We start from the raw sequence: 15,730 nt of genomic DNA, 5'->3' as shown, positions 1-15,730 counted from the left end.
CTTTAAATATTACATTTTCCATAGTTTACTTGATTACTATGGTAAAAGTAAATTAACCATTTACTTTTCACTGGGATGTTACACAATATTTCATAAATGCCACAAGGGTCAACATGTCTCAGAAGGCCTGAACCCATGCTACTTGATTCAAAAATAGTGAACCATACCCCTTAGCTAAGTTCCTTTGACAAATTTCTAATAATATTTAACAATCAATATGTGTATAATAAAATTCTATATTCAAATAATAATAAATTAACAACTAATTAAATGTATATTAACATTCAGAAAACCAAGCTTCAATTTTGTTCACGAAAATCTCAAAATAAATTTTACTATTTTATTTATATTCAATTTATCTTATATTTTATTTAAAAGTTAAATTATTGTAAACAATTTATAATTCAACTTAGAAATTTTTTACCATTTGGAATACAAATATTACTTTTAGATTCATAATCTTTAACAACTTCTTGCAACACAAATTTAAGCCATGGAAGTTTTTTCTAGTGAGTGGTTTCCTTCAATATGCTAACGAATTTCATTGTGAGTGCACAAAAAGCTTTCATTCTGCTTCCTCTACACAAGAAAGCAAACAAGGATCATTTACTTTCTTTGCATGATGTTGTTGTAGACAAGAAATTCATAACATTAGTATCAAATAAACATGAAATAAACCAGTAAGAAAGAACTCTAACCAAGAAAATGATTGATTGAAATTGAAAAAGAAAAAGAAAACAATATTATCTATGATATATAGTAATTGCAAATGTATCCTTCTTTGCAATTTGCTAATAATATTTAATAATTAAGTATAAAATTTTAATTATTATAAAAAAATTATAATTCAACTAAGATAACTTTTACCATTTCAAATGCAAAGATTACTTTTGTATTCCACATTGATTCATGATCTTTAATAAATTTTTACAACCCAAATTTAAGCGATGGAAGCTTTTTCTAGTGAGTGTTTGTCTTTGCCTCCATTATGCTAAAAAGACCATTGTACCTAGCATGGAGGAAGCTTTCATGATGTTTTCTCCACACCTTTTCACGTTTCACAAGCAAGCAAGGAACATAAACTTCCTTTGCATGATGTTGCATTTTAGTTGTAGACAAGAAATTCAGAACATTAATTTCAAATAAAGATGGAATAAACCAATAAGAAAGAATTCTAACAAAGAAAAATATTGAATTAAAAAAAGAAGAGAAAAAAAAGCATTTCAACATAGTCAATAAGGCCTAGTCTAACTTATAGATTAAATTGCTTTTTTGATTTAATCAAAATTCGACATAGATTTTTAAAAACTTGAGTTTAAATTGTTTAATCTGCATAATTCAAGTGCCCAAGGTTTTTTTAGGGTGCTGAATCCATTTATTCATTCAAAACTGTATTTTAAACAACAAAAAAATCTTGAATTATGGTGAAAAAAGTTATTTCGTCCATAAGTTAGACTATGCCTAATCAATAATATATAGCAATTGCAAATTTATAGTGTTATTTTTCGAGATATCAAAGCACTTTTCTAATAATATTTAATAATTAGTGTGTTTATAATAAAATTCTATATTCAAATAATAATAAATTAATAACTAATTAGATGTATATTAACATACATAAAATCTAAATTTAAATTTAATCAATAAAACTTCAAATTCTTACACAAAAATCTCAAAATAATATTTACTATTTTGTTTATATTCAATTTATTATATTTTTTATTTAAAAGTTTATTTATTATTAATAATTTATAATTCAACTTAAATAATTTTTACCATTTCCAATGCTAAGATTATTTTCATATTGCACACAAATTCATGATTTTCAACAATTTCTTGCTACACAAATTTAAGAGATGACAATTTTTTATAGCGAATTCTTCATGATGCCAAAAAATTTCATTATTGAGGAAGCTTTCATTCTACTTCTTCTGTACCTTCGAACAAGCAAGCAATATGAACTTCCTTTGCATAATATTGCAACTTGGTTGTAGATAAGAAATTCATAACCTTAATATCCTATAAAAATAGAATAAACCAATAAAGAAAAACTATAACCAAACCAAAAAAACCAAATAAACATTTCAACCTAAATTATGATATATAATAATTGCAAATTTATAGTTTTCTTCTCAAGGTATCAAATAATTTTGTAATAATATTTAAAAATTAGTATATGTATAATAAAATTCTATATTCAAATAATAATAATAATAAATTAATAACTAATTAATTAAATGTATTTTAACATTAAAAAAATAAAAAGTCTAAATTTAATGAAAAAAATCAAATTCTTTCCCAAAAATTTCAAAATAATTTATTTTTAATTAAATTATTGGCTAATTTCTAATTAAACTTAATTTTATAATACTTTTACTCTTTAAATTTTTACTAATTATATTATCTCATATTTTTACAAATTGTATTATCTCAACGTTTCCCCTTTCCCCTTATGTTAAGAAAGGGGAAATGCATCTTAATTACCAGGTGTGCTTCATATTGGGTAGCATTGGAATTGTCCGCTTTATGTGTGCATAAGGGAGGGTGCGGCTCGAAGTTTATGTTCCATCATACCTCACAATATTTGAAAATATAACCTAAGATGTGAGGAGTGGATGATGTTAAAGCAATAACTTAATATTAAACTGTCGTCTCAAAGCTTAAAGCAATAATGTATTAAAAAACTTGACACTTCTAAAATCATAACATAATAGGTTTCAAACTAATTATTTTGTTATATTTAGACCAGTACAATGTTATCGACTGATGTGTTGAGCAGTAATCAACATTGTGTGGAGATGGAGTGTGGAGATGGAGTGTCGAGGTGTAAATGAAGTTTTCACATTTCTGCATGGTACACAATTACACAATGTTTCAATTTATATAGGTTCACAATAAAATTTAGATTGATTTATATATAGTTAGAAATCTAACAATAATTTCTAAATTAATTGTATTTTTATAAATTGTTAAAATTACTTAAATTTATTTGTAATTTTAATTATTTAAATTCATTTGTCCACTCCTTATATTGAAAACCACCTCTATATTCTACACAAAAATCTTTAAAATTTCTTCAAACTAGCTAAAATTACACCATCAACATACCAAATATAACAATTCAAACCACTAGGCAAAGTTAATAGTTGGAGTTGCAAATGCAAAAGTTGGAATGTGATGACCAAATATTCAGTGAGTTTAGGATCAGGCTAATGGAAACCTAAAAAATGCATCTTATATTGTATTGAGGGGTTTCGGCTTTAGCTTACGAGATTGTGCAGTTGAGGCTAGTTATTTTGTTTTAGTCTTTTGGGGTATAAAAAAAATAGAAGCCAAATTAAAACTTGTTGAGGCTTTATCCAAAGTCAATTTTACTATAGTTCAAGCAATGTTCAAGCAATTTCAAAGGAACATCAAATTAGAGCATTATTGGTTCGACTTCGAAAATCAAGGAATGGAGAAGTACGAAGAAATCACCATTCTTCGCACTCCCACACTTCAGCACTTCGTGAACAAATAAATTATTCAACGATTATGAATTGAGTGACAAAATCAGATAGTAATGTTATGCCAGTAATCAATAATTCAAGTTCATATGTGTTGGAATATTAATTTCTACTTGTCTCAATTGTGATTATTTATATCTGGAGGACTCTGTTCCTAACTATGTTCATAGATTTGTGTGTGGTTGAAATATTCTCTCAACCAATAGATTGTATGTCCAAAATAGTTTTTCTATCTTGAGACAATAATCTTATATATAATATAATATTTGATTAATAAAGTGAATATAATTTACACTATCTAATTTTGTGATGGTATCAGAGCCCAGAACCTAGCCCCTCCTGGGCTTGGCCCGTCCTCGGTTGAGGAAATAACATAATATATTTGTATTGTGTTTAGTATTTGTTTGTCCATCCTTTGTTGTTTCTATGTGACTATAGATACGAGAGTGGTTGTGGAAGCTTGTTAATGAGAGTTGGTTGATATGCGTGAGCATTTGTGTACCCTAAGAGACTCAGATCAGTATTTCGCTGCATGTAGGTGTTGTGAAGATGGGCATACTGCGGAGGAGAGTGGTGGACTCACGAAGTGTGCCTTGTGCAATTTTTTTTCGTTGGGGCCAACAAATCGAGAAAAGTCAGCGATGTAGCGGAATCTGCCGAGAGTTTTAGAGAATCTGTACGGCTTCAGACCTGAGTGGCCAACACTTGCAACTCCATTGATATCTGCAAAATCGCTGAGTCTATAGTGGCAGCGCTCGTAGCTGTAGATCGACCCTAGAATTGGCGGATCTAGTGATTTGGTGATCTGTGGTATTACGGATCTGGTATCGCGGGAGGAAGCAGTGGCTAGTTGGACAAGCGTGAAAAGGAAGCTTTGAGGAATTATAAGATTCGATACCCATCTCATGGAATTTTCAATTTGATTATTCAATTTGATTAGGAATTCAAATCGGGTTGTATATTGAAAAGAACTGGATGCTGAGCGGTATATTTAATACTGAGGACCGATAGAAAGAAGAATAAGTTTGTTATGGGTATACAAATCGATGGAAATTATCGGCACTGTCAAAGTTCCAGCAGAAACAACATTTTCCCCAATTCAATTCATCTTGTTTCTTCTTATTTATCATCAGTGGCGAATGCTGCTAAAGAATGAATTGACGAATTTTAGAATGGCCGAGATGTTGATGACCTTAACCGCAGGTTTTGTAAAGACATTGAAGCCGCCAAGGCATAGTTGGAGAATTTGGCTTATGAGATAAGAAAAACAGCAAAGATGTGGAATCGCCACGTTAGGGTTGCACAGAAGATTGATGAAATGAGAATTAGTTTTCTGTCATCGGATCGAGAGGATTTTTTCATAGTTTGGTTGTTTTTTTTAATTCTATATTGATAGTTGAAATGCCCTGTAGATTGTTGTTGCATGAGTTCAGAAGAAGCTCAGGAATGGCTTTTTTTTTAATAAAGCTTAGGACGAAATTGTTTTGAAACAATTGAGGAAAAGATAGCAGCTTGGACTTTTCTTCTAAAAGGAAATGACAAGGCTATGTAAGTTTTGCGTTATCAAATTGGACTATTGCACCACATTAATCCGTTTGAGCCGCGCTCTCTCCCAATCAAATTTGCGTCTTCAATGGGATTGTTATTGGAGGACTGGTGTTTGTTGGTGTACATGCACTTAGACTAGCTGTGTTGGTGTACATGCACCTAGATTAGCTCCAGTTAACTTATTGCTTGCATGTGGCACATGTACACATTAACATAAGATAAAGCACACTTAGCTTTAGTTATTGCATGTACAACTAAGCTTAACTTAGTTGCTTTTATGTATTTATTCTAAAAACTAATATTGTAGAATCAATTTTTTTTATTCTTTTCTCAATTCTTGCTCACTTCCTTCCTTCTCTTGCAAGCTTGTTTATTGTTTTGCAGATCTAGATCTGTGTATCTCAAAAATCTTACATGGTATCAGAGCACAGGGATTTGTAATCAGTGCACAAGCAATTTTATTTGCAGGTTCAGAAGATTGAAGCAACAACAAAGAATGGAGTCTAAATTGGAGTTTCCACAATCGGCGATTCTCACTCCATATAATTATTTCAAATGGAAGCCAAAGATTCAACTTCATCTCAGAAGTAGAGGCTTATTTCGAATAACCATGGAAACGGAAGTTGAACCAACATCGGGAATGGAGAAAACAAGATATTTCAATCGCATGGACGAGGCCTTCGGCATCCTATGTTTATCTATTTCTCCGGAACTGCTATTTCATGTTGAATCATGTTCAACTCCAAATGAAGTATGGAAAATTTTGGAAGGATTGTTTGGAAAACAGGATGAAATGCAAGGTCACATTCTCGAAAATGAGTTAAACTCATTAGATCCGAGAAACTTTGAGAACATTCAAGATTTTTTCACAACGTATAAAGCCTTGTTGGTTCAGCTGAAAGGATGCGGGATCGACAAATCCAAGCAAGAAAATCAGTTGATTCTTTCCATTTTATCAAAACTTGGTCCAAAGTATGCAGTATTCGACTTTACATTCCACACAGTTAGATCTGCAACTGGTGCAGCTTGGAAGATGCCCTCACTGGATTCTTTTATTCAGTCTTTGATGCATGAGCAAGATAAGCTCATCAAAATGGGCACACTTAAAAATTCCAAAGCGCATGCACTTACTGTGCATGCAAAAGGAAAGGCAAATTCCAAAGACCATTAGAAAGGAAAAGGGAAGAAGGATCCTGATCCAAGAAAGGGAGGACATCCCAAACCCCCTGATGGATCATCTGGCTCAAAGGAAAGGAAAGGAACGAAAGGGAAATCAATGTGCAATTATTGCCACCGTGGTTTTCATCCTGAATCTGCATGCATGAAGAAGACTATAGATCTTATGGCGCAGACACTCCAGCAACACAATCTTGGAGACCACATTCCTGAGAATGCTAAGAAGAAGTCTGGAGAAAAAGCACCAGATCCAAGAGGTAACGGGCATGCTTTGATTGCTCTTCATTCTGCACCACAAGAATGGATCATCGATTCAGGAGCTTCACATCATATTGCTTCTTCAAAGGAATCCTTTTCTTCTCTACATGCATACTCAGGTCCTCCCATTCTCATGGGGGATAATTCTGCAGTTGCAGCAACTGGACAAGGAAGAGTGCAATTCGAAGATGGAAGTTTTGAAAATGTCTTGCATATTCCAAGGCTTTCTGTGAATCTTCTCTCAGTGTATCAGATGACACACACAGGCAGCGGAAGGAAAGTGGAATTTACCCTAGATTCCGTGAGCATTTATGACATGAAAACCAATTTGAAGATTGCATCTGGCAAGGTAAATGATCAATCTCGTCTGTATACATTTTCTGATTTTGTTCCTCAATCAGATTCTATTTTGCTACTTACGCATGCAAATGAAGAAAGTAGGATTTGGCATGAGAGCTTTGGGCACTTGAATTTCAGATATATGCAACAACTTAGTAATCAAGGGATGGTCAAAGGATTGCCAACCATTGAATTTTCAGATGGTGTTTGTAATGGATGTGCTCTTGGAAAGCATCCATAAGAAAAATTCGAGAAGGGGCATGCATGGAGAGCCTCTTCACCTTTGGAACTTGTACACAGTGATCTCATGGGTCCATTTCCAGTGCTTTCAATGAGCAAAGCAAGATATGTGTTGTCATTTATAGATGATTACACGAGATTCACTTGGGTTTACTTCTTGAAACTCAAGTCTGAAGTTTTTCAACATCTAAAGATTTTCAAAGCGCATGTAGAAAATCAGTCTGGAAAACGCATCAAAATACTCCGCACAGATAATGGGACGGAATATGTCAACAAAGATATCAAGAATCTTTGTGATGAAGCAGGCATACAGTTGCAGCATACAGTTCCTTACACTCCACAGCAAAATGGCGTGGCTGAAAGGAAAAATCGATCTTTGAAAGAGATGGCTAATTGCATGTTGCATGCAAGATCTCTTCCGTCGAAATTGTGGGCCGAGGCTATTAATTGTGCCTCATACATCCAGAACAGATCTCCTCATAAATCTGTTACTTGAAAAACACCTTTTGAGGCTTGCACTGGCATGCAACCTGAAGTTAGTCATTTCCGCATTTTTGGATCTCGAGCATGGGCCCGCATTCCTCCAGAGAAGAGAAAGGCTTTGGAGCCTCAAAGAAAAGCATGCATGTTTGTTGGATATTCTGATGAAGTCAAAGGGTATAGATTGTTTGATATCCACACTGAAGAGCTCTTTATTGAAAGGAGTGTAAAGTTTGACGAAGATATTTCGCATGCACCAGTAGATGAACTTGTTACCAAATTTTCATCACCACTCATTGATGAGTATGCAGATGAAACTTCAGACCAACATTCTGATGAAGATGAGTCTTTTCCTGTGACCCCTGTTAGACCACCAGTTGTTGAACATCGAGATCATACTTCTGCATGTAGTTCGGAAGATTCTCGACCACCTTCAACACAAAAATGGCGCAGCATGAGTGATATCCTTGATGATCCTGCCCCTATCCCTCTGTTTGAGGAAGATCTGCAAGCACTCTTAGCTATGGAGCCATCCATGCCCATGCATTCTTATATGATGCATGGATATGATCCACAAACTTATGTAGAAGCAAATGGGCATCCTGAATGGGAAGCCGCCATGGATGAGGAATATAACTCTCTCATTGAGAACCAGACTTGGGATTTGGTTCCGCTACCTTCAAATCACAAACTTGTGAGATGCAAGTGGGTTTACCGGACCAAGAAAGCATCAAATGGCCAAGTTAGTCGATATAAGGCACGATTGGTAGCAAAAGGTTTTCAGCAAGTACATGGTGTTGACTATGATGAGACTTTTGCTCCAGTGGCAAAAATGGATTCCATTCGGCTAGCTCTCTCCATTGCAGCAGCAAGAGGATGGGAGGTGCATCATATGGATGTGAAGAATGCCTTTCTTCATGGTGATCTCGAGGAGGAAATCTACATGGAGCAACCATCGGGATACATGCAGAATTCATCTCTGGTATGCAAACTAAAGAAGTTTCTCTATGGCCTCAAGCAGGCACCTAGAGCATGGTATGCAAAGATGGATTCTTATTTGTTATCTCAAAATTTTGTACGCTGCAAATCTGATTCCAATGTTTATTTTCTAAAGAAAATTGACTCCTTGTTGATCATAGTACTCTACGTAGATGATCTTTTGATAACGGGTAGTTCAGCTTCTGTCATTACTAACATCAAAATTGCATTGCATAATCGGTTTTCTATGACAGACATGGGCTTGCTAAATTTCTTCCTTGGACTAGAGATCCATCAGTGTGATTCTGGCATTACCATTTCTCAACCAAAATATGCCAGAGATATTTTGGCACGATTTCACATGAGTGACTGCAAGCCAGCAGCCACACCTTTCTTATCAGGGATAAAGCTTGAGAATGGAAAAGACACACCATTGGTTGATTGCACATTGTATCGCTAGCTTGTGGGAAGTCTTCTTTATCTCACTCACTCCCGTCCTGATCTCTCCTATGCTGTCGGAGCAGTTTCTAGATACATGCAGGAGCCACATGAGTTACAATGGAATGCTACAAAGTGCATCCTTCGATATGTCCAGGGGACAATCACCTATGGGATTCATTATGCAACCAATTGTTCTTTGAATCTCATCGGGTTCACAGATTCAGACTGGGCTGGCGACACCATTGATCGCAAGTCTACTTCCGGTTATGTACTTAGTTTGGGATCCGGCCCAATTTGTTGGTCAAGTAAGAAGCAGGCTGCCATTGCTTTATCATCAGCAGAGGCCGAGTATAGAGTAGCAGTCAATGCCACTATTCAGGCAATTTGGCTACAACATTTCCTATCTAAGCTTGGGATTAATGTCCATCATCCAACTGTCATCTGGTGCGATAATCAAAGTACGCTAAAGTTTTGCAGAGATCCAGTGCAGCGACAGCGTACCAAACACATCGAGATCCACATGCACTTCATTAGAGAACCCATTCATGATGGGATCATCGATCTTCAGTACTATCCTAGTTCCGAGCAGATTGCTGACATCTTCACCAAGACTTTCACTGAGCAGAAGTTTCGATTCCTGCGAGATCGTCTCGGGGTGAAGGACACGACTGCCTAGCAGTTGTCTTTTCTCTACTTTTGCATTATATTTTGAGGGGGGGTTTTCTTCCCACTGGGTTTTCCCTCTTTCCTCCTTTTTATGCATTGTATATGGGTACCTAAAATGGCCGTGTTGTCGGGACTCATTCATTTTGCATCACACTCACCTAAGTTATGCTTAAGGGGGGGTGTTGGTGTACATGCACTTAGACTAGCTGTGTTGGTGTACATGCACCTAGATTAGCTCCAGTTAACTTATTGCTTGCATGTGGCACATGTACACATTAACATAAGATAAAGCACACTTAGCTTTAGTTATTGCATGTACAACTAAGCTTAACATAGTTGCTTTTATGTATTTATTCTAAAAACTAATATTGTAGAATCAATTTTTTTATTCTTTTCTCAATTCTTGCTCGCTTCCTTCCTTCTCTTGCAAGCTTGTTTATTGTTTTGCAGATCTAGATCTGTGTATCTCAAAAATCTTACAGTGTTCGAGGCAAAGGTCGCTTCTTCTTGTATTGGTCACTGTAACAAGCTAAATTTTTTATAGGGAGTGTCTCAACTCTGAGTCATGAGATTACTTTTGATCTTATGTGCAACGAAACGATGGTGTGGAACAGGCTAGGTTGTTTATGGTTGCTTGTTCAAGCATCGTTTTTGATCTTATGTGCAACGAAACGATGGTGTGGAACGGGCTAGGTTGTTCATGGTTGCTTGTTCAAGCATCGTTTTTTGTGCATCTATTTCATAGATGATATTTTTCTATGGTGAAAGTATCTTGGAATTAAAATCAATATACATATTGAGATTAGCCACCTCAATATGAAGTTAACTTTTGTTAGAATTGGTTACTCTAACAAATGACAGAAAAGTATGGAGATCCAAGATTATTATCAATAATGTGGATGAACAGTTCCATGACATAGCTAAGAATTCTTTGAAATTTTGTCCAAAGATAGCAGGTGACAGGTTGTGGCACGAAGAATTCTTTTGGAGGCAATATGTAAGAAAAATGTATTGGCATGAGAGATGTTGAATAGGGATGGACAACAAAGCTAAAATTTTGTGTGTGTGGAAGAATAAAGCAAACTCTATTATGTTGTAATGTGAATCACATACATTTATTAGTAAGCAAGTCTAGGGTATTTTATAGTGGTCTTTGTAAAGTATGTACCTAGTAACTCCTAGTGTTGGAGTTGTGTTGTAAGCCTTGTAAGGCATGGATACCCCCATATAGTTTGTGGTAATCTAAAAAACACTTTGTATTTGCAGTGTTGGTGTGTGGTAAGCCAGAAACCAGATGTAAGAGTGAAGTGGGACAGAGATTCCTGTTGGCATGGTTAGGGTTAGCCTAGAAAACTCTAGGTCTCGTTGAGTCAGGTCTTTTGTGAGCCGTAGTGGCTAGAGTGGCCTAGTGGCAGGTTTGTAGCCTAAAGTGGTTGGAGTGCCTTAGTGGCAGATTTGTGGTCGAGAGCGACTGTGATGAGCCTTCGTGGTTGTGTTGAGCCTTCATGGTCGAGTTGAGCCTTAGTGGTTGTGTTTAGCCTTACTGGCTGAGAGCCCTTGGAGGCATGGTTGAGGGTGATCCGATAAAACCCAGAGCATGGTTATAGATAATTAGATAAAACCCATGATGAAATTGGAGGGGGATTTACAGGACAAGTACATGTGTGCAGTTCTAATGGTTGAAAGAACCATGTATGTGAAGGACATCCTACAAGACTGGCGGTTGCAGCAGTCAGTACCCATGCATTCTGGTGGATGGTTGCTCCTTTATATGGACATCAACATATTCTTTTATGTTTGACCACAACTAGACTTTGTTGATTGATATCGAGACAGGTGTGTTGGAATATTAATTCCTACTTGTCTGAGTTGTGATTATTTATATCTGGAGGAGTCTGTTTCTAACTATGTTCCTAGATTTGTGTGTGGTTGAGATATTTTCTCAACCAACAGATTGTAAGTCCAAGATAGCTTTCCTATTTTGAGACAATAATCTTGTACATATGTAATATGATATTTAATTAATGAAGTGAAGATAGTTTGCACTATCGAGTTTTATCAATTTGCAAAGTCATTAGTTTGAGTTGCAAATGCAAAAGGTGGAGTGTAACGAAAAAACACAGACCCCAGGACATGGCCAATTTCTCTACATATTTAGCAGTTCGAGGCAATTGCTATAACAATTTCAAAATGTATAGAAACTGATAAGTATAATGTATACCCACTTGATCAAAGTTCCTGAATAACCATAAATATTGATATTCTAAATAATTATTTCTTTAGATAATCAAAGTTCTTGATGTTAGTGTACATGGTGTCATAAAGACACGACTACATGGTACTATGAAAATGGAAAGCTAAGCTTATATTTGTGACCTCTTTATACAAAATACAATTTCCAAATTTTTCTTGTGCTCACATAATCTTAGCATCTCCTTTAATGTTAGAAATATCAAATCTTTTCTCCTTTATTTTAATGGGTTTTAGAATTTAGTTGTTATATGTCTAGTCAGGATTAGTGTCATCGAGTAGCTAAAGTCAAGTGTTGATTCAACCATCTTGTGTTTTCTTAGTGTGGAATTTTCCCTGGATTTCATTGTGTAGAGTGAGGAGGTGGTTTCACACTCTACACAATGAAATCCATGTTTATATAATGAAAGCCAACACACTATTACACTCGTGATATGACATTGTAAAAAAGATTACAGAAATATAGTGCTCTTTAATAATGATAAAAGTGGACCCCGCACAAAGAAAAAAAAGGTATGTTTCATTGTAGCTATTTGTCATTATTTCTACCTTTGTACTTTACATAATTAAAACCACTTTTACATAATTTCCTTTGCATCTCTATACTCCAATCTATCATTATTTCTACCTTCTTACCTTGCATAATGAAAACCACTTTTACATAGTTTCCTTTGCATCTCTATACTCCGCAGAAATGTATATAGAGGTACAGAACATTGCGGAAGAAAGTGGTCGATGGTGGTGATATTGATCTCCTCCTTGTCTTTATATAATTCCAGTAGTGGCTTGAGCTATTTTATGAATTTTTCTTTTTTCTCCTTTGGTGTTGGTTTTGTTGAAGGACAAGCAGGGCTCATCAGTTTGCAGATAGAGTTTGTTTATTGGTCGCTGTTGAGATTAAAAGGGAAAAATAATTTCTAGTCTTTGGATATTAAATGGCATTAAAGGATCCATTGACGTTATTATTTGTATACTAGCACAGCTATATTTACCAAGGTAAATACGGTTGATATACGCCGATCGACCTATATCAGGCATATATATCAACCACATTTTCCAATGTGGTTGATATACGCCGAGAGGCTTATATCAACCACATTAATAATTATTATGAGTATTTAGGATTATTAATAACTATATAAATATTAACAACCAGATTATTTAGATATATTACTGTATAAATATTATATTAATATTATAATAATTATATAAACTCCTAATATATATTAATTAATAATAAGAATAGCTCATAATAATATTAGATTTTTTTATATTATTTAAATAACCTAATAATATAAAATTATAATAATATTATTATTATAATAATATACAAATATAATTATTATTATAATAATTATATAATCAATATTATTATAATATATTATTATAATAAAAACAATAAAGATCAGTTATTATTATTTATGATAATTAATAACTATACAAATCAGAACCACTCTATTCTTATATTCTTATATATTTATGATTATTATATTAATATTATTATATTAATATAAACTCACAATATTATTATTATTATTATTAGGTTTTATTATTATCCTTTGCATCTCTATATTCCCCAAAAATGTATATAGAGGTACAGAACATTGCGGAAGAAAGTGGTCGATGGTGGTCATGTTGATCTCCTCCTTGTCTTTATATAATTCCAGTAAGACTTGAGCTATTGTATGACTTTTTCTTTTTTTTCCTTTGTTGTTGGTTTTGTTGAAGGACAAGCGAGGCTCATCAATGTGCAGATAGAGTTTGTTTATTGGTCGCTGTTGAGATTAAAAAAAACCACTTAGAATTTGGTACAAACAATAAAAGGGAAAAATAATTTCTATTCTTTAGATACTAAATGGCATTGGATATTAAATGGCACTGAAGGATTCCTTCATTGACATTATTATTTGTATACAAGAAAAAAAAACTATTGGTGTACAAGAAAATGAGAATTTCACATTGCAATTTGTGGAGGTGCAGGAGTGTTGAGAAAGCACAATGAAAGCTTTCTACCCATTTACTTTTTTTCTTTTTTTTCTGAAAAAAGAAGTTGTATTTATATTATAATAAGTATATTTACATACTGAAGAGAGATATGCATAGACAACAAATGATGAGAAAGGCTGTGTGAAAACACAACATGCTATGAAAATAAAAACATTTGCATGGAGACATGCATATTGTAATATGAAGGAAATGTGTGAGAAAGAAACAAGGAAGCTCCACCCAAAGATACCAGGATTCCTTCTAGGTCTATATAGATAGTAACCAAATCCCACTAGTTGAGACATAACAAAAAGATAGTAAAGAAACCGTACCTTCTGCAAAAGAAGAGGAAAGCATGAGCAAAATGAATTTTCCTGATAGATACCAAAAAATTGATTAAGTACCCAGCAAGGAGAAATCTTCTATCTGATATGTGGTTGGTCCCGTTTGAATCTCCATTTTCCATATACCAAGCTGGCTCATCAATCCTTTCTTTGACAGGATATCAGCTCGCTGGTTCTGAGTTATGTGCACATGACTGATAGAGAAGTCCTTTTTCCTGTTCCATAATGCATCAATCCTGTTGATCCACCCTCTTAACATGGGATTCTTTATGGATAATTTCCTTTTTGCATGCTCAATGATGGTTTTTGAGTCCCCATAAATATGAAGATTTTGAATGTTAAGAAAAGTGCCAAAATGAAGCAGATCAGTCAAAGCCATAGCTTCAGCCTTCTTATTTGTACCCCATCCTCCATTCTGAAAAATGGACATTTGTTGATCTTCATTCATTTCTATATGAATACCACAAGCACATATACCCTGTTGTGCTGCCCCATCAAAGAATGCCCGCGAGAAATCCATCTGAAACCTACCCAGATCCATCAAATTCTTGTTTTCATGGCGAGTCATCTTAGATGGGAGAGAAGAATGAATTGAAATGATCTTCTCAAGCACAGGCATCTTATTCCCCTTTCCATCTTAGAACACTAAGTTATTTCTCCATTTCCATACTGTCCATAGAAGAAGTTGAGGAATGGATCTTAATATTGTTTTCTGAGAACTCCACCAGAACAAAACATCTTGCAAAGATAACTATGACACCAAACTGAAGCCAAAGTATTGACCAAGATCCGTCCATAACTGAAGAGAGAAGCTGCATTTTAGGAACATATGAACAACATTTCTTCCTCCTTCTTGCACATTAAGCATATACCAGGGCCAGCCCAATTTATCTTTTGAAGGTTCTCTCAGGTCAGGTTTTTGTTGTGAAAAACAAGCGAGGAGAAATGTATCAATTTATAAGGAGCTCCAGTTTTCCACAAAGATAGCAGAAAGACCATTTGAAAAGGAGAGTGAATTTCTTTAACTAATTTAGAGTAAATGTGCTTTACTTGTACTTCTGTCCCTTTCCTTTTTCCCCTCTAGGAAAGAGAGTCATTTCCTTCTGTTCTGCAAATTCGAGAATTTCATGATTGTCATTATGCTATTCCATTATTGAATTAAATCTCCTCTTAATCCCAAATCTGTTGGCTCCTTCCAAATAGGAACAATCCCCTTCCATCCTGCTATAATCTGATTCCACTTGAAAAAACCCCGTCTATGGAGAACATTTATGATCCCTTGAGGAATAATTAGATTTTCACCTGTACCCATAATATGATCAAAACCTATATAAAAATTCCTACCATTTTGGAAAATTCCAAGAGAGGTTTTTTTAGAAATATAGACTCAATTTTCTAGAAACTCAGCCATATAGCAGATCCTTGAGAATAGCCAATAGTCCCTTTCTTGTAACAATATTTCAAATCCTTGTTCCCCATGTACTTCTTCCTTAAAGTTAAACTCCATAAACTAGCCCC

General features: G+C 34.6%; 1 protein-coding gene across 1 annotated transcript; it reads right to left on the bottom strand.

Annotated features, from left to right (window-relative positions):
- Positions 1–14,264: 14,264 nt before the first annotated feature.
- LOC149246819 (uncharacterized) lies at positions 14,265–14,780 on the bottom strand. Its single transcript, XM_089442573.1, has one exon. The coding sequence runs from the start codon at positions 14,778–14,780 to the stop codon at positions 14,265–14,267; it is 516 nt and encodes a 171-aa protein (XP_089298699.1).
- Positions 14,781–15,730: the final 950 nt, after the last annotated feature.

The sequence above is a fragment of the Pinus tabuliformis genome, chromosome 7 (assembly GCF_031772625.1).
Source record: "Pinus tabuliformis cultivar Carrire ecotype Pingquan chromosome 7, CPIR1, whole genome shotgun sequence".
Classification (NCBI taxonomy): domain Eukaryota; kingdom Viridiplantae; phylum Streptophyta; class Pinopsida; order Pinales; family Pinaceae; genus Pinus; species Pinus tabuliformis.
This window is presented reverse-complemented; position numbering and strand designations above follow the sequence as displayed.

Coding starts and splice junctions, on each gene's coding strand:
- LOC149246819 (XM_089442573.1), bottom strand. CDS start 14,780: ATGACTCGCCATGAAAACAAGAATTTGATGGATCTGGGTAGGTTTCAG.